General features: G+C 47.9%; 1 protein-coding gene across 1 annotated transcript in view; it reads right to left on the reverse strand.

Moving 5' to 3' along the window:
* gbe1a (glucan (1,4-alpha-), branching enzyme 1a) overlaps window positions 1–17,809 on the reverse strand; it is a 177,107-nt gene that overhangs the window by 51,268 nt on the left and 108,030 nt on the right. Inside the window, exons 8-10 of the mRNA XM_052520135.1 lie at window positions 4,707–4,822; window positions 3,461–3,588; window positions 802–900 (exon numbers count right to left, since the gene is read on the reverse strand). Of these exons, the coding sequence (XP_052376095.1) occupies window positions 802–900; window positions 3,461–3,588; window positions 4,707–4,822 (343 nt within the window). The remainder of the gene's footprint in view (window positions 1–801; window positions 901–3,460; window positions 3,589–4,706; window positions 4,823–17,809) is intronic.

A 17,809-nucleotide genomic window follows, 5' to 3' on the forward strand; every position in this document is an offset into this window, starting at 1 on the left:
GAACATCTATATGGGACCATCTGTAGAACATCTATATGGGACCATCTGTAGAACATCTATATGGGACCATCTATATGGGACCATCTGTAGAACATCTATATGGGACCATCTGTAGAACATCTATATGGGACCATCTATATGGGACCATCTGTAGAACATCTATATGGGACCATCTGTAGAGCATCTATATTGGACCATCTATATGGGACCATCTATATGGACCATTTGTAGAGCATCTATATGGGACCATCTATATGGGACCATCTGTAGAGCATCTATATGGGACCATCTATATGGACCATCTGAAGAACATCTATATGGGACCATCTATAGAACATCTATATGGGACCATCTATATGGACCATCTGAAGAACATCTATATGGGACCATCTATATGGGACCATCTGTAGAACATCTTTATGGGACCATCTGTAGAGCATCTATATTGGACCATCTATATGGGACCATCTGAAGAACATCTATATTGGACCATCTATATGGGACCATCTGTAGAGCATCTATATGGGACCATCTGAAGAACATCTATATGGGACCATCTGAAGAACATCTATATGGGACCATCTATATGGGACCATCTGTATGGGACCATCTGTATGGGACCATCTGTATGGGACCATCTGTATGGGACCATCTTTATGGGCCAATCCAAACAAAGTACTGAATACAACCAGCCACGAAGACCAGTGTGTCTGGGCCAGATAACAGGTTGCTAGAGACAAGAGTCATTCAGCTTCATGACTGAATTGATTAGAGATATGTCTCACACTCAATATCACACACCTGGATCCACTTGTCAGGCACAGCCATGTTGAGTCTGTAGTCAAAGCCAAGTCCTCCATTCTTCACTGGTTTACACAACCCTGGCATTCCTGATACATCCTAGAGGAAGTCAGAGAAAGAGAGACAGAGACAGAGTCAAAATGCAAGCTGAGATCTACCACTCTTTACCACTTTTATTTTAACATGACTTAAATAACGGTAGCCTTAGCAACATTAACCAATTAAAAAACAGTTGTGGATCAATGAGGTTTGTACAGTAAGCTAGAGGCCCAATATATTATCACTGCATACGGGCTATGCTTGAACTGCTCTGCCAATGCATTGTGGGAACACTTCACATTCCCGGTGCAAAGGGCAGCCCCACAGCTGAAAGCACCTACCGCCAACAGTGTTCAACCTTCCCAAGTTCTCTCACGTCACCCCGCTCCTCCGCTCTCTCCACTGGCTTCCAGTTGAAGCTCGCATCCGCTACAAGACCATGGTGCTTGCCTACGGAGCTGTGAGGGGAACGGCACCTCAGTACCTCCAGGCTCTGATCAGGCCCTACACCCAAACAAGGGCACTGCGTTCATCCACCTCTGGCCTGCTCGCCTCCCTACCACTGAGGAAGTACAGTTCCCGCTCAGCCCAGTGAAAACTGTTCGCTGCTCTGGCCCCCAATGGTGGAACAAACTCCCTCACGACGCCAGGACAGCGGAGTCAATCACCACCTTCCGGAGACACCTGAAACCCCACCTCTTCAAGGAATACCTAGGATAGGGTAAGTAATCCTTCTCACCCCCCTAAAAATATTTAGATGCACTATTGTAAGTGGCCGTTCCACTGGATGTCATAAGGTGTATGCACCAATTTGTAAGTCGCTCTGGATAAGAGCGTCTGCTAAATGACTTAAATGTAAATGTAAATGTAGTGCAAGACCATTACAAACAAAAAGGGAACGCAAGGCTTTATTGTTTTTTTAAAGTAGTTTTTTCTGCGATCGACAATAAATGCCTTGGTTGGTGACCACTGATCTAGACGGAAGTATATCATCTCTAGATGGAAGTGTATTATATTTGATTCTCTAGACAGAAGTGTATCATCTCTGGATGGAAGTGTAGTATCTCTGGACGGAAGTGTAGCATCTCTGGACGGAAGTGTAGCATCTCTGGACGGAAGTGTATCATCTCTGGACGGAAGTGTATCATCTCTGGACGGAAGTGTAGCATCTCTGATTCTCTAGACGGAAGTGTATCATCTCTGGACGGAAGTGTAGCATCTCTGGACGGAAGTGTATCATCTCTGGACGGAAGTGTAGCATCTCTGGACGGAAGTGTATCATCTCTGGACGGAAGTGTATCATCTCTGGACGGAAGTGTAGCATCTCTGGACGGAAGTGTATCATCTCTGGACGGAAGTGTATCATCTCTGGACGGAAGTGTAGCATCTCTGGACGGAAGTGTATCATCTCTGATTCTCTAGACGGAAGTGTATCATCTCTGGACGGAAGTGTATCATCTCTGGACGGAAGTGTATCATCTCTGGATGGAAGTGTATTATCTCTGATTCTCTAGATGGAAGTGTATTATCTCTGATTCTCTAGATGGAAGTGTATCATCTCTGATTCTCTAGATGGAAGTGTATCATCTCTGGATGGAAGTGTATCATCTCTGGATGGAAGTGTATCATCTCTGGACGGAAGTGTATCATCTCTGATTCTCTGGACGGAAGTGTATCATCTCTGGACGGAAGTGTAGCATCTCTGGACGGAAGTGTATCATCTCTGGACGGAAGTGTATCATCTCTGGACGGAAGTGTAGCATCTCTGGACGGAAGTGTATCATCTCTGGACGGAAGTGTATCATCTCTGGACGGAAGTGTATCATCTCTGGACGGAAGTGTAGCATCTCTGGACGGAAGTGTAGCATCTCTGGACGGAAGTGTAGCATCTCTGGACGGAAGTGTAGCATCTCTGGACGGAAGTGTAGCATCTCTGGACGGAAGTGTAGCATCTCTGGACGGAAGTGTATCATCTCTGATTCTCTAGACGGAAGTGTAGCATCTCTGATTCTCTAGACGGAAGTGTATCATCTCTGGACGGAAGTGTAGCATCTCTGATTCTCTAGACGGAAGTGTATCATCTCTGGACGGAAGTGTATCATCTCTGGACGGAAGTGTATCATCTCTGGACGGAAGTGTATCATCTCTGGACGGAAGTGTATCATCTCTGGACGGAAGTGTATCATCTCTGGACGGAAGTGTATCATCTCTGGACGGAAGTGTATCATCTCTGGACGGAAGTGTATCATCTCTGGACGGAAGTGTATCATCTCTGGACGGAAGTGTAGCATCTCTGATTCTCTAGACGGAAGTGTAGCATCTCTGGACGGAAGTGTAGCATCTCTGGACGGAAGTGTAGCATCTCTGATTCTCTAGACGGAAGTGTATCATCTCTGGATGGAAGTGTATAATCTCTGATTCTCTAGACCTTTTCTGAGTCTAGTGTGAAAGTGTGATTAGATGATGTCTTAAAACGCAGATTAGACCCATATGGCAGAGTGGAACCACGAGGTGGGCAGAGCATGTGAAGGATGTATTTTAGATCTGAGAGAATGAGAAGACGCCAGAATGATCTGATTATCCTGAACTGATAGGTCCTAGATTAGGTGTGTGACATTACCTCCGCGATGGTAATGCAGTCGGGGTAGAGTGTGTGTAGGATGTGGTTGGAAAGCATCAGATGTATGATCGAGTCCTCATCAACCTGCATCCCAAAGTACTCACTGTAACCACCAGAGAAAGACATGGCTGTGGAGAGGACAGAGAGCGAGAGGACAGAGAGAGAGAGAGAGAGAGAGAGAGAGAGAGACAGAGAGAGAGAGAGAGAGAGACAGAGACAGAGAGAGAGAAGAGAGAGGGAAAGAGAGAGAAAAAGAGAGGACAGAGAGAGAGAGAGATAGAGGGAAAGAGGACAAAGAGAGAGAGAACAGAGAGAGAGAACAGAGAGAGAGAGAACAGAGAGAGAGGGAAAGAGGACAGAGAGAGAGAACAGAGAGAGAGAACAGAGAGAGAGGGAAAGAGGACAGAGAGAGAGAACAGAGAGAGAGGACAGAGAGAGAGAAGAGAGAACAGAGAGAGAGGGAAAGAGGACAGAGAGAGAGGGAAAAAGAACAGAGAGAGAACAGAGAGAGAAGAGAGAGAGAGAACAGAGAGAGAGGGAAAGAGGACAGAGAGAGAGAGGACAGACAGAGAGGGAAAGAGGACAGAGAGAGAGAAGAGAGAGAGAACAGAGAGAGAGGGAAAAATAACAGACAGAGAGAAGAGAGAGAGAGAAGAGAGAGAGAGAACAGAGAGAGGGAAAGGGGACAGAGGGAGAAGAGAGAGGGAAAGAGGACAGAGAGAGAGAAGAGAGAGAGAACAGAGAGAGGGAAAGGAGACAGAGGGAGAGGGAAAGAGGACAGGAAGAGAGAGAACAGAGAGAGGAAATAGGGAGAGAAGAGGGAAAGAGAGAAGAGAGAGAGCAGAGAGAGCGAGAGGAAGAACAAACGAGAGAGCAGAGAGAGGGGGAAAGAGGACAGAGGGAGAGAGCGAAGACAGAGGGAGAGAGAGAGAGAGAAGACAGAGGGAGAGAGAGAGAAGACAGAGAGAGAGGACAGAGAGAGGGGAAAAGAGGACAGAGGGAGAGAGCAAGAGAGAGGACAGAGAGCTCAGTTTAGTTCAGACAGATTCTCACTTGTATTCACTTGGAATGCCAAGGTCTCAAACATTACTCACCAACTACAGTATCTCACTCTCCCGCCTACTCTATCTTTTCATCTCTTTATATTGAGAGGTACATAACTGTGTGAGTGTCTACTGAGAGTTGCATAACTCAAAAGCCTGTCTGGTTTGAACAGCGATATGATGTGGAGAAAGACACATCTCACCGATGCCGTGGTGGTGGTAGAGCATGGATGAGACGCCATCGAACCTAAAGCCATCGAAGCGATACTCCTCCATCCACCATCTGAGATTAGACAGCAGGAACCTCAACACCTCCCAACTACAGAGAGAGAGAGAGAGAGAGAGAGAGAGAGAGAGAGGAGAGAGAAAGAGAGAAAGAGAGAAAGAGAGAAAGAGAGAGAAAGAGAGAAAGAGAGAAAGAGAGAAAGAGAGAAAGAGAGAAAGAGAGAAAGAGAGAGAGAGAGAAAGAGAGAGAGAGAGAGAGAGAGAAAGAGAGAGAGAGAGAGAGAGAGAGAGAGAGAGAGAGAGAGAGAGAGAGAGAGAGAGAGAGAGAGAGAGAGAGAGAGAGAGAGAGAGAGAGAGAGAGGAGAGAGAGAGAGAGAGAGGAGAGAGAGAGAGAGAGAGAAGAGAGAAGAGAGAAGAGAGAAGAGAGAAGAGAGAAGAGAGAAGAGAGGAGAGAGAAGAGGAAGAGAGAGAAGAGAGAAGTGAAAGAGAGAGAGATATGCTATTTGGCCCTAAACCGAGAGTACACAGCGGCAGAATACTTGACCACTGTGACTGACCCAAACTTAAGGAAAGCTTTGACTATGTACAGACTCAGTGAGCATAGCCTTGCTATTGAGAAAGGCCGCCGTAGACAGGCATGGCTCTCAAGAGAAGACAGGCTATGTGCTCACTGCCCACAAAATGAGGTGGAAACTGAGCTGCACTTCCTAACCTCCTGTCCAATGTATGACAATATTAGAGAGACATTTCCCTCAGATTACACAGATCCACAAAGAATTTGAAAACAAACCCATTTTTGATAAACTCCCATATCTACTGGGTGAAATACCACAGTGTGACATCACAGCAGCAAGATGTGTGACCTGTTGCCACAAGAAAAGGGCAACCAGTGAAGAACAAACACCATTGTAAATACAACCCATATTTATGCTTATTTATTTTCCCTTTAGTACATCATCACAACATTGTATATATATACAGTGCCTTGCGAAAGTATTCGGCCCCCTTGAACTTTGCGACCTTTTGCCACATTTCAGGCTTCAAACATAAAGATATAAAACTGTATTTTTGTGAAGAATCAACAACAAGTGGGACACAATCATGAAGTGGAACGACATTTATTGGATATTTCAAACTTTTTTAACAAATCAAAAACTGAAAAATTGGGCGTGCAAAATTATTCAGCCCCTTTACTTTCAGTGCAGCAAATGTGGTATATAATACTACTAACGTGGTATATAATACTACTACTAACATCCTATATAATACTACTACTAACATCCTATATAATACTACTACTGACGTCCTATATAATACTACTAACATGCTATATAATACTACTAATGTGGTATATAGTACTAACGTGTTATATAATACTACTAATGTGGTATATAATACTACTAATGTGGTATATAGTACTAACGTGTTATATAATACTACTAACGTGGTATATAATACTACTAATGTGTTATATAATACTACTAATGTGGTATATACTACTAACGTGTTATATAATACTACTAACGTGTTATATAATACTACTAACGTGTTATATAATACTACTAATGTGGTATATAATACTACTAATGTGGTATATAGTACTAACGTGTTATATAATACTACTACCGTGGTATATAATACTACTAATGTGTTATATAATACTACTAACGTGTTATATAATACTACTAACGTGTTATATAATACTACTAACGTGTTATATAATACTACTAACGTGTTATATAATACTACTAATGTGGTATATAATACTACTAATGTGTTATATAATACTACTAATGTGGTATATTGTACTAACGTGTTATATAATACTACTAATGTGGTATATAATACTACTAATGTGTTATATAATACTACTAATGTGGTATATTGTACTAACGTGTTATATAATACTACTAATGTGGTATATAATACTACGAACGTGTTATATAATACTACTAATGTGGTATATAGTACTAACGTGTTATATAATACTACTAATGTGTTATATAATACTACTAACATGCTATATAATACTACTAATGTGGTATATAGTACTAACGTGTTATATACTACTACTAATGTGGTATATAGTACTAACGTGTTATATAATACTACTGATGTGGTATATAATACTACTAACATGCTATATAATACTACTAATGTGGTATATAGTACTAATGTGTTATATACTACTACTAATGTGGTATATAGTACTAACGTGTTATATAATACTACTAATGTAGTATATAATACTACTAACATGCTATATAATAATATTAACTAAACATAAACAGGCTTATGTGCCTCTGTTAATTAGAGTAGCATATGAAACTGTAATGGGGGTTGGGGGTCTCATTTTCCATGGTGCCCCGAGGACAAGATACTAGATACAACTACAGGTACATTACATTATAGAACACGAAAACGTCACAGGTATCATTAAAAGTCAATTAAAACAATTGCACACCTCAGTGAACTCATTTATCCTCTGCGTTTTAAGCTTCCCCAGCGGCACCAGGGAATCCAAATGGAATCCAAATGGAATCCAAATGGAATCCAAATGGAATCCAAATGGAATCCAAATGGAATCCAAATGGAATCCATTTTGGAAGTGATCCCAAAAATTGTTAGCAAAAGGTGCGTTTGTCAGAATGACGTCCAAAATAGTTTATTTTTCAGGGTTTGAATTATTAATTTTATTTTTTACCAGGTGTCAGTTAGTAATAATCAAAATGTCTGCGTTAGTTTGAGAAGCAAGAATTAGAATAACATACATTTAAAAAAAATCTAAACTTCGGACATTTACATGAATCAAGGTTGCAGTATCCAGAATTTCATATAATCATACCGCCGAGCTCTCATCCAGGGACACGATTACCTTTTCAATGTTACTCAGGATCCAAGCTCCTGTTCAGGACGTCCTCTTTTTAGAAACTGCGGTCGTTCCCAAAGCTGATGTAGTCAATAAAAATCCAACGCTTTTTCAGAGCGGAGTCCTGATTTCATCCAATCCCCTCGTGTGATAGGACCAGGAAAAACAATCCCCTCGTGTGATAGGGCCAGGAAAAACAATCCCCGCGTGTGATAGGACCAGGAAAAACAATCCCCTCGTGTGATAGGACCAGGAAAAACAATCCCCTCGTGTGATAGGACAAGGAAAACAATCCCTCGTGTGATAGGACCAGGAAAAACAATCCCCTCGTGTGATAGGACCAGGAAAAACAATCCCCTCGTGTGATAGGACCAGCAAAAACAATCCCCTCGTGTGATAGGACAAGGAAAAACAATCCCCTCGTGTGATAGGACCAGGAAAAACAATCCCCTCGTGTGATAGGACCAGGAAAAACAATCCCCTCGTGTGATAGGACCAGGAAAAACAATCCCCTCGTGTGATAGGACCAGGAAAACAATCCCCTCGTGTGATAGGACCAGGAAAAACAATCCCCTCGTGTGATAGGACCAGGAAAAACAATCCCCTCGTGTGATAGGACCAGGAAAAACAATCCCCTCGTGTGATAGGACCAGGAAAAACAATCCCCTCGTGTGATAGGACCAGGAAAAACAATCCCCTCGTGTGATAGGACCAGGAAAAACAATCCCCTCGTGTGATAGGACCAGGAAAACAATCCCTCGTGTGATAGGACCAGGAAAAACAATCCCTCGTGTGATAGGACCAGGAAAAACAATCCCCGCGTGTGATAGGACCAGGAAAAACAATCCCCTCGTGTGATAGGGCCAGGAAAAACAATCCCCGCGTGTGATAGGACCAGGAAAAACAATCCCCTCGTGTGATAGGGCCAGGAAAAACAATCCCCTCGTGTGATAGGACCAGGAAAAACAATCCCCTCGTGTGATAGGACCAGGAAAAACAATCCCCTCGTGTGATAGGACCAGGAAAAACAATCCCCTCGTGTGATAGGACCAGGAAAAACAATCCCCTCGTGTGATAGGACCAGGAAAAACAATCCCCTCGTGTGATAGGACCAGGAAAAACAATCCCCTCGTGTGATAGGGCCAGGAAAAACAATCCCCTCGTGTGATAGGGCCAGGAAAAACAATCCCCTCGTGTGATAGGACCAGGAAAAACAATCCCCTCGTGTGATAGGACCAGGAAAAACAATCCCCTCGTGTGATAGGACCAGGAAAAACAATCCCCTCGTGTGATAGGACCAGGAAAAACAATCCCTCGTGTGATAGGGCCAGGAAAAACAATCCCCTCGTGTGATAGGACCAGGAAAAACAATCCCCTCGTGTGATAGGACCAGGAAACACAATCCCCTCGTGTGATAGGACCAGGAAAAACAATCCCCTCGTGTGATAGGACCAGGAAAAACAATCCCCTCGTGTGATAGGACCAGGAAAAACAATCCCCTCGTGTGATAGGACCAGGAAAAACAATCCCCTCGTGTGATAGGACCAGGAAAAACAATCCCCTCGTGTGATAGGACCAGGAAAAACAATCCCCTCGTGTGATAGGACCAGGAAAAACAATCCCCTCGTGTGATAGGACCAGGAAAAACAATCCCCTCGTGTGATAGGACCAGGAAAAACAATCCCCTCGTGTGATAGGACCAGGAAACACAATCCCCTCGTGTGATAGGACCAGGAAAAACAATCCCCTCGTGTGATAGGACCAGGAAAAACAATCCCCTCGTGTGTAGCCAATAATCTCTCAGGTATTCCAAGTCCCGTTGATGTCATTTGTACCATTTGTACCAGCATCCACAACCACCGCGTGCAGCTCTGGGTTTTGGTTCTGGAATGATCGTAAGGTCCTGAGTGATGTCACACACGGGGAAGTAGAATGTCTTTGCTCGATCCTTTACAATGGAACTCCCAACGACGGCCATCTTGGGAGGGGGAGGTCGTGGTTTTCCAGGAGTCCTCGGAGAAAAGTGGTGTCACGGGGCGACAAGGACCTCCTGTGTGGTAGTATGACCTCCTGTGGGGTAGTATGACCTCCTGTGGGGTAGTATGGCCTCCTGTGGGGTAGTATAGTATGGCCTCCTGTGGGGTAGTATGGCCTCCTGTGGGGTACTATGCCCTCCTGTGGGGTAGTATAGTATGGCCTCCTGTGGGGTAGTATAGTATGGCCTCCTGTGGGGTAGTATAGTATGCCCTCCTGTGGGGTAGTATGCCCTCCTGTGGGGTAGTATGGCCTCCTGTTGGTTAGTATGGCCTCCTTGTGGGGTAGTATGGCCTCCTGTGGGGTAGTATAGTATGACCTCCTGTGGGGTAGTATAGTATGACCTCCTGTGGGGTAGTATGGCCTCCTGTGGGGTAGTATGGCCTCCTGTGGGGTAGTATGACCTCCTGTGGGGTAGTATATTATGGCCTCCTGTGGGGTAGTATATTATGGCCTCCTGTGGGGTAGTATATTATGGCCTCCTGTGGGGTAGTATAGTATGGCCTCCTGTGTGGTAGTATGACCTCCTGTGGGGTAGTATGACCTCCTGTGGGGTAGTATGGCCTCCTGTGGGGTAGTATAGTATGGCCTCCTGTGGGGTAGTATGGCCTCCTGTGGGGTAGTATGGGTAGCAACTTACCCAGAACGCTGCAGCCCGCCTGGTGTTAAACCTTAAATTTCTCCCATGTCACCCTGCTCCTCCAGACACTCCACTGGCTTCCAGTCCAAGCTCACATCCACTACTAGACCATGGTGTTACCTACGGAACAGCAAGAGGAACTGCCCCTACCTACTTTCAGGCTCTGCTCCTACCCTACACCCCAACCCATCCACTACCAGACCATGGTGTTACCTACGGAACACCAAGAGGAACTGCCCCTCCCTACCTTCAGGCTCTGCTCCTACCCTACACCCCAACCCATCCACTACCAGACCATGGTGTTACCTACGGAACACCAAGAGGAACTGCCCCTCCCTACCTTCAGGCTCTGCTCCTACCCTACACCCCAACCCATCCACTACCAGACCATGGTGTTACCTACGGAACACCAAGAGGAACTGCCCCTCCCTACCTTCAGGCTCTGCTCCTACCCTACACCCCAACCCATCCACTACTAGACCATGGTGTTACCTACGGAACAGCAAGAGGAACTGTCCCTACCTACTTTCAGGCTCTGCTCCTACCCTACACCCCAACCCATCCACTACCAGACCATGGTGTTACCTACGGAACAGCAAGAGGAACTGCCCCTCCCTACCTTCAGGCTCTGCTCCTACCCTACACCCCAACCCAAGCACTGCGTTCTGACAACTCTGGTCTCTTGGCCAGAGCAGTTCATCCCAGTCACAGCTCTTCTCTATCCTGGTCACCACAGTGGTGGAACCAGCTTCCCTCTGAAGCTAGGACAGCAGAGTCCCTCTGTCCATCTTCTGAAAACATCTGAAACCTTCCCTCTTAAATAATCCCACATGTCGGTTACGCAGCACACAGCTAACATGGGGAATAAAAACATGAATGGTTTGTTTTTATATATTCACTTTGTATGTTGTCTACCTCACTTGCTTTGGCAATGTTAACACATGTTTCCCATGCCAATAAAACCCTTGAATTGAACTGAACAAACTAAAAGAAAAAAACAGGTGAAAGGGGGAGACTAGGAGAGAGAGAGGAGGGGAGGGAAGGGGGAGACTAGGAGAGAGAGAGGAGGGGAGGGAAGGAGGAGACTAGGAGAGAGAGAGGAGGGGAGGGAAGGGGGAGACTAGGAGAGAGAGAGGAGGGGAGGGAAGGGGGAGACTAGGAGAGAGAGAGGAGGGGAGGGAAGGGGGAGACTAGGAGAGAGAGAGGAGGGGAGGGAAGGGGGAGACTAGGAGAGAGAGAGGAGGGGAGGGAAGGGGAGACTAGGAGAGAGAGAGGAGGGGAGGGAAGGGGGAGACTAGGAGAGAGAGAGGAGGGGAGGGAAGGGGGAGACTAGGAGAGAGAGAGGAGGGGAGGGAAGGAGAGAAAAGGGGGAGACTAGGAGAGAGAGAGGAGGGGAGGGAAGGGGAGACTAGGAGAGAGAGAGGAGGGGAGGGAAGGGGAGACTAGGAGAGAGAGAGGAGGGGAGGGAAGGGGGAGACTAGGAGAGAGAGAGGAGGGGAGGGAAGGGGGAGACTAGGAGAGAGAGAGGAGGGGAGGGAAGGAGAGAAAAGGGGGAGACTAGGAGAGAGAGAGGAGGGGAGGGAAGGAGAGAAAAGGGGGAGACTAGGAGAGAGAGAGGAGGGGAGAGAAGGGGGAGACTAGGAGAGAGAGAGGAGGGGAGGGAAGGAGAGAAAAGGGGAGACTAGGAGAGAGAGAGGAGGGGAGGGAAGGGGGAGACTAGGAGAGAGAGAGAGGAGGGGAGGGAAGGGGGAGACTAGGAGAGAGAGAGGAGGGGAGGGAAGGAGAGAAAAGGGGGAGACTAGGAGAGAGAGAGGAGGGAAGGAGAGAAAAGGGGGAGACTAGGAGAGAGAGAGGAGGGGAGAGAAGGGGGAGACTAGGAGAGAGAGAGGAGGGGAGGGAAGGAGAGAAAAGGGGGAGACTAGGAGAGAGAGAGGAGGGGAGGGAAGGAGAGAAAAGGGGAGACTAGGAGAGCGAGAGGAGGGGAGGGAAGGAGAGAAAAGGGGGAGACTAGGAGAGAGAGAGGAGGGGAGGGAAGGAGAGAAAAGGGGGAGACTAGGAGAGAGAGAGAGGGAGAAAAGGGGGAGACTAGGAGAGAGAGAGGAGGGGAGAAAAGGGGAGACTAGGAGAGAGAGAGGAGGGGAGGGAAGGAGAGAAAAGGGGGAGACTAGGAGAGAGAGAGGAGGGGAGAAAAGGGGGAGACTAGGAGAGAGAGAGGAGGGGAGAAAAGGGGGAGACTAGGAGAGAGAGGGGAGAGGAGGGAAGGGGGAGACTAGAGAGAGAGAGGAGGGGAGGGAAGGAGAGAAAAGGGGAGACTAGGAGAGAGAGAGGAGGGGAGGGAAGGAGAGAAAAGGGGGAGACTAGGAGAGAGAGAGGAGGGGAGAGAAGGGGGAGACTAGGAGAGAGAGAGGAGGGGAGGGAAGGAGAGAAAAGGGGGAGACTAGGAGAGAGAGAGGAGGGGAGGGAAGGAGAGAAAAGGGGGAGACTAGGAGAGAGAGAGGAGGGGAGGGAAGGAGAGAAAAGGGGAGACTAGGAGAGAGAGAGGAGGGGAGAAAAGGGGGAGACTAGGAGAGAGAGAGGAGGGGAGAAAAGGGGGAGACTAGGAGAGCGAGAGGAGGGGAGGGAAGGAGAGAAAAGGGGGAGACTAGGAGAGAGAGAGGAGGGGAGAAAAGGGGGAGACTAGGGAGAGAGAGAGGAGGGAGAAAAGGGGGAGACTAGGAGAGAGAGGGAGAGGAGGGAAGGGAGAGAAAAGGGGAGACTAGGAGAGAGAGAGGAGAGAAGGAGAGAAAAGGGGGAGAGTAGGAGAGAGAGAGGAGGGGAGGGAAGGAGAGAAAAGGGGGAAACTAGGAGAGAGAGAGGAGGGGAGAAAAGGGGGAGACTAGGAGAGAGAGAGGAGGGGAGAAAAGGGGGAGACTAGGAGAGAGAGAGGAGGGAAGGAGAGAAAAGGGGGAGACTAGGAGAGCGAGAGGAGGGGAGGGAAGGAGAGAAAAGGGGGAGACTAGGAGAGAGAGAGGAGGGGAGAAAAGGGGGAGACTAGGAGAGAGAGAGGAGGGAAGGAGAGAAAAGGGGGAGACTAGGAGAGCGAGAGGAGGGGAGGGAAGGAGAGAAAAGGGGGAGACTAGGAGAGAGAGAGGAGGGGAGAAAAGGGGGAGACTAGGAGAGAGAGAGGAGAGGAGGGAAGGAGAGAAAAGGGGGAGACTAGGAGAGAGAGAGGAGAGAAGGAGAGAAAAGGGGGAGAGTAGGAGAGAGAGAGGAGGTGAGGGAAGGAGAAAAAAGGGGAAACTAGGAGAGAGAGAGGAGGGGAGGGAAGGAGAGAAAAGGGGGAGAGTAGGAGAGAGAGAGGAGAGGAGGGAAGGAGAGAAAAGGGGAAACTAGGAGAGAGAGAGGAGGGGAGGGAAGGAGAGAAAAGGGGGAGCCTAGGAGAGAGAGAGGAGAGGAGGGAAGGAGAGAAAAGGGGGAGACTAGGAGAGAGAGAGGAGGGGAGGGAAGGGAGAAAAGGGGGAGACGAGGAGAGAGAGAGGAGAGAAGGAGAGAAAAGGGGGAGAGTAGGAGAGAGAGAGGAGGTGAGGGAAGGAGAAAAAAGGGGAAACTAGGAGAGAGAGAGGAGGTGAGGGAAGGAGAGAAAGGGGGAGAGTAGGAGAGAGAGAGGAGGTGAGGGAAGGAGAAAAAAAGGGGAAACTAGGAGAGAGAGAGGAGGTGAGGGAAGGAGAGAAAAGGGGAGAGTAGAGAGAGAGAGAGGAGGTGAGGGAAGGAGAAAAAGGGGAAACTAGGAGAGGGGGGAGAGGAGGGAAGGATAGAAAAGGGGGAGACTATGAGAGAGAGAGGAGGGAAGGATAGAAAAGGGGGAGACTAGGAGAGAGAGAGGAGGGGAGGGAAGGAGAGAAAAGGGGAAAACTAGGAGAGAGAGAGGAGAGGAGGGAAGGATAGAAAAGGGGGAGACTATGAGAGAGAGAGGAGGGAAGGATAGAAAAGGGGGAGACTAGGAGAGAGAGAGAGGAGGGGAGGGGAGGGAAGGAGAGAAAAGGGGAAAACTAGGAGAGAGAGAGGAGAGGAGGGAAGGATAGAAAAGGGGGAGACTATGAGAGAGAGAGGAGGGAAGGATAGAAAAGGGGGAGACTAGGAGAGAGAGAGGAGGGGAGGGAAGGAGAGAAAAGGGGGAGAGTAGGAGAGAGAGAGGAGAGAAGGAGAGAAAAGGGGGAGAGTAGGAGAGAGAGAGGAGGGGAGGGAAGGAGAGAAAAGGGGAGACTAGGAGAGAGAGAGGAGGGGAGGGAAGGAGAGAAAAGGGGGAGACTAGGAGAGAGAGAGGAGAGAAGGAGAGAAAAGGGGGAGAGTAGGAGAGAGAGAGGAGGTGAGGGAAGGAGAAAAAAGGGGAAACTAGGAGAGAGAGAGGAGGGGAGGGAAGGATAGAAAAGGGGGAGACTATGAGAGAGAGAGGAGGGAAGGATAGAAAAGGGGGAGACTATGAGAGAGGAGGGGAGGGAAGGAGAAAAAAGGGGAAACTAGGAGAGAGGGGGGAGGGAAGGAGAGAAAAGGGGAAACTAGGAGAGAGAGAGGAGGGGAGGGAAGGAGAGAAAAGGGGGAGCCTAGGAGAGAGAGAGGAGGGGAGGGAAGGAGAGAAAAGGGGGAGCCTAGAGAGAGAGAGAGAGGAGGGGAGGGAAGGAGAGAAAAGGGGGAGCCTAGGAGAGAGAGAGAGGAGGGGAGGGAAGGAGAGAAAAGGGGGAGCCTAGGAGAGAGAGAGGAGAGGAGGGAAGGAGAGAAAAGGGGGAGACTAGGAGAGAGAGAGGAGGGGAGGGAAGGAGAAAAGGGGGAGAAACAAAAGAGGGGACAAAGTAAAGAAGGCGAGGGGGAAAATGAAAGTCTAATTAAAAAGGTCTGGAGGCTTTCACCAATCAATGAATATCTAGGACAAAAGAGAGGGAGGAAAGAGAGGGAGGAAAGATGAAAGAGAGGGAGGAAAGAGAGGGAGGAAAGATGCAAGAGAAATAGAGAAGAATAAGGAGAGTGAAAAAGAGAAGAGAGATGGAAGGATGGTAGGATGAGAGGATGGAAGCATGGTAGGATGAGAGAGATGGAAGGATGGTAGGATGAGAGAGATGGAAGGATGGTAGGATGAGAGAGATGGAAGGATGGTAGGATGAGAGAGATGGAAGGATGGTAGGATGAGAGAGATGGAAGGATGGTAGGATGAGAGAGATGGAAGGATGGTAGGATGAGAGAGATGGAAGGATGGTAGGATGAGAGAGATGGAAGGATGGTAGGATGAGAGAGATGGAAGGATGGTAGGATGAGAGATGGAAGGATGGTAGGATGAGAGAGATGGAAGGATGAGAGGATGAGAGAGATGGAAGGATGAGAGGATGGTAAGAGATGGAAGGATGGTAGGATGAGAGATGGAAGGATGGTAAGATGAGATGGAAGGATGGATGAGGATGGAAGGATAGGGAGAGAGATGGAAGGATGAGAGATGGAAGGATGGTAGGATGAGAGAGATGGAAGGATGGTAGGATGAGAGAGATGGAAGGATGAGAGGATGAGAGCGATGGAAGGATGAGAGGATGAGAGAGATGGAAGGATGGTAGGATGAGAGATGGAAGGATGGTAGGATGAGAGAGATGGAAGGATGGTAGGATGAGAGAGATGGAAGGATGGTAGGATGAGAGATGGAAGGATGGTAGGATGAGAGGATGGCATCTACAGTAGGTTCCGTTAATTAGTAAAAGACAGATCTCATCTTTTCGATGTAGAGGAGAGGGGGAGTAAGGTCAAAGTCAGTGATGTGTGGCTCTATCCCTCCATTGCCCAGTCAGTCTGTCTGTGATGAAGCCATCAGCCCATAGACAGCTCTCCACCCATACCCACAGAGAAATTACCCAGAGAGAAGAGAGAGAGGAGACAGAGAGAGAGAGAGAGACAGAGACAGAGACAGAGACAGAGAGAGAGAGACAGAGAGAGAGAGAGAGAGAGAGAGAGACAGAGAGAGAGAGAGAAGAGAGAGAGAGGAGACAGAGAGAGAGAGACAGAGACAGAGACAGAGACAGAGACAGAGACAGAGAAGAGAGAGACAGAGAGAGAAGAGAGAGGAGAGACAGAGAGAGAAGAGAGAGAAGAGAGAGGAGAGACAGAGAGAGAAGAGAGAGGAGAGACAGAGAGACAGAGAGAGGAGAGACAGAGAGACAGAGAGAGGAGAGACAGAGAGAGACAGAGAGAGACAGAGAGAAAGAGAGAGAGAGAGGAGAGACAGAGAGAAGAGAGACAGAGAGACAGAGAGAAGAGAGAAAGAGAGAGAAGAGAGAAGAGAGAGAGAGAGAGAGAGAGAGAGAGAGAGAGAGAGAGGAGAGAAAGAGAGAGAGAGGATGGCTTTTCATTCATACAGCTAGGGGAGTGGAAGGGGGGAGAGGAGGAGAATAAGAATTGACAGCAGTGTGTTAATTAGCTAGCTGACACAGAGCACGGCTGCAGTTTGGGACCACATTGTGGATAGAGGTGGAGATGAGGTAAAGTTGACTGAATTAGCTAGCTGACACAGAGCACGGCTGCAGTTTGGGACCACATGGTGGATAGAGGTGGAGATGAGGTAAAGTTGACTGAATTAGCTAGCTGACACAGAGCAAGGCTGCAGTTTGGGACCACATGGTGGATAGAGGTGGAGATGAGGTAAAGTTGACTGAATTAGCTAGCTGACACAGAGCACGGCTGCAGTTTGGGACCACATTGGTCAGGTATTCTGCCACTGTGTACTCTCTGTTTAGGGTCAGTCACAGTGGTCAGGTATTCTGCCACTGTGTACTCTCTGTTTAGGGTCAGTCACAGTGGTCAGGTATTCTGCCACTGTGTACTCTCTGTTTAGGGTCAGTCACAGTGGTCAGGTATTCTGCCACTGTGTACTCTCTGTTTAGGGTCAGTCACAGTGGTCAGGTATTCTGCCACTGTGTACTCTCTGTTTAGGGTCAGTCACAGTGGTCAGGTATTCTGCCACTGTGTTCTCTCTGTTTAGGGTCAGTCACAGTGGTCAGGTATTCTGCCACTGTGTACTCTCTGTTTAGGGTCAGTCACAGTGGTCAGGTATTCTGCCACTGTGTACTCTCTGTTTAGGGTCAGTCACAGTGGTCAGGTATTCTGCCACTGTGTACTCTCTGTTTAGGGCCAAATAGCATTCTAGTTTGCTCTGTTGTTTTGTTAATTACTTGACACAGTGGAAATAACTCTCCTTTTTCGCATGATCTGGTTGGGTCTAATTGTGTTGTTGTCCTGGGGCTCTGTGGGGTCTAATTGTGTTGTTGTCCTGGGGCTCTGTGGGGTCTAATTGTGTTGTTGTCCTGGGGCTCTGTGGGGTCTAATTGTGTTGTTGTCCTGGGGCTCTGTGGGGTCTAATTGTGTTGTTGTCCTGGGGCTCTGTGGGGTCTAATTGTGTTGCTGTCCTGGGGCTATGTGGGGTCTAATTGTGTTGCTGTCCTGGGGCTCTGTGGGGTCTAATTGTGTTGCTGTCCTGGGGCTCTGTGGGGTCTAATTGTGTTGTTGTCCTGGGGCTCTGTGGGGTCTAA

The sequence above is a fragment of the Oncorhynchus keta genome, chromosome 6 (assembly GCF_023373465.1).
Source record: "Oncorhynchus keta strain PuntledgeMale-10-30-2019 chromosome 6, Oket_V2, whole genome shotgun sequence".
Classification (NCBI taxonomy): Eukaryota; Metazoa; Chordata; class Actinopteri; order Salmoniformes; family Salmonidae; genus Oncorhynchus; species Oncorhynchus keta.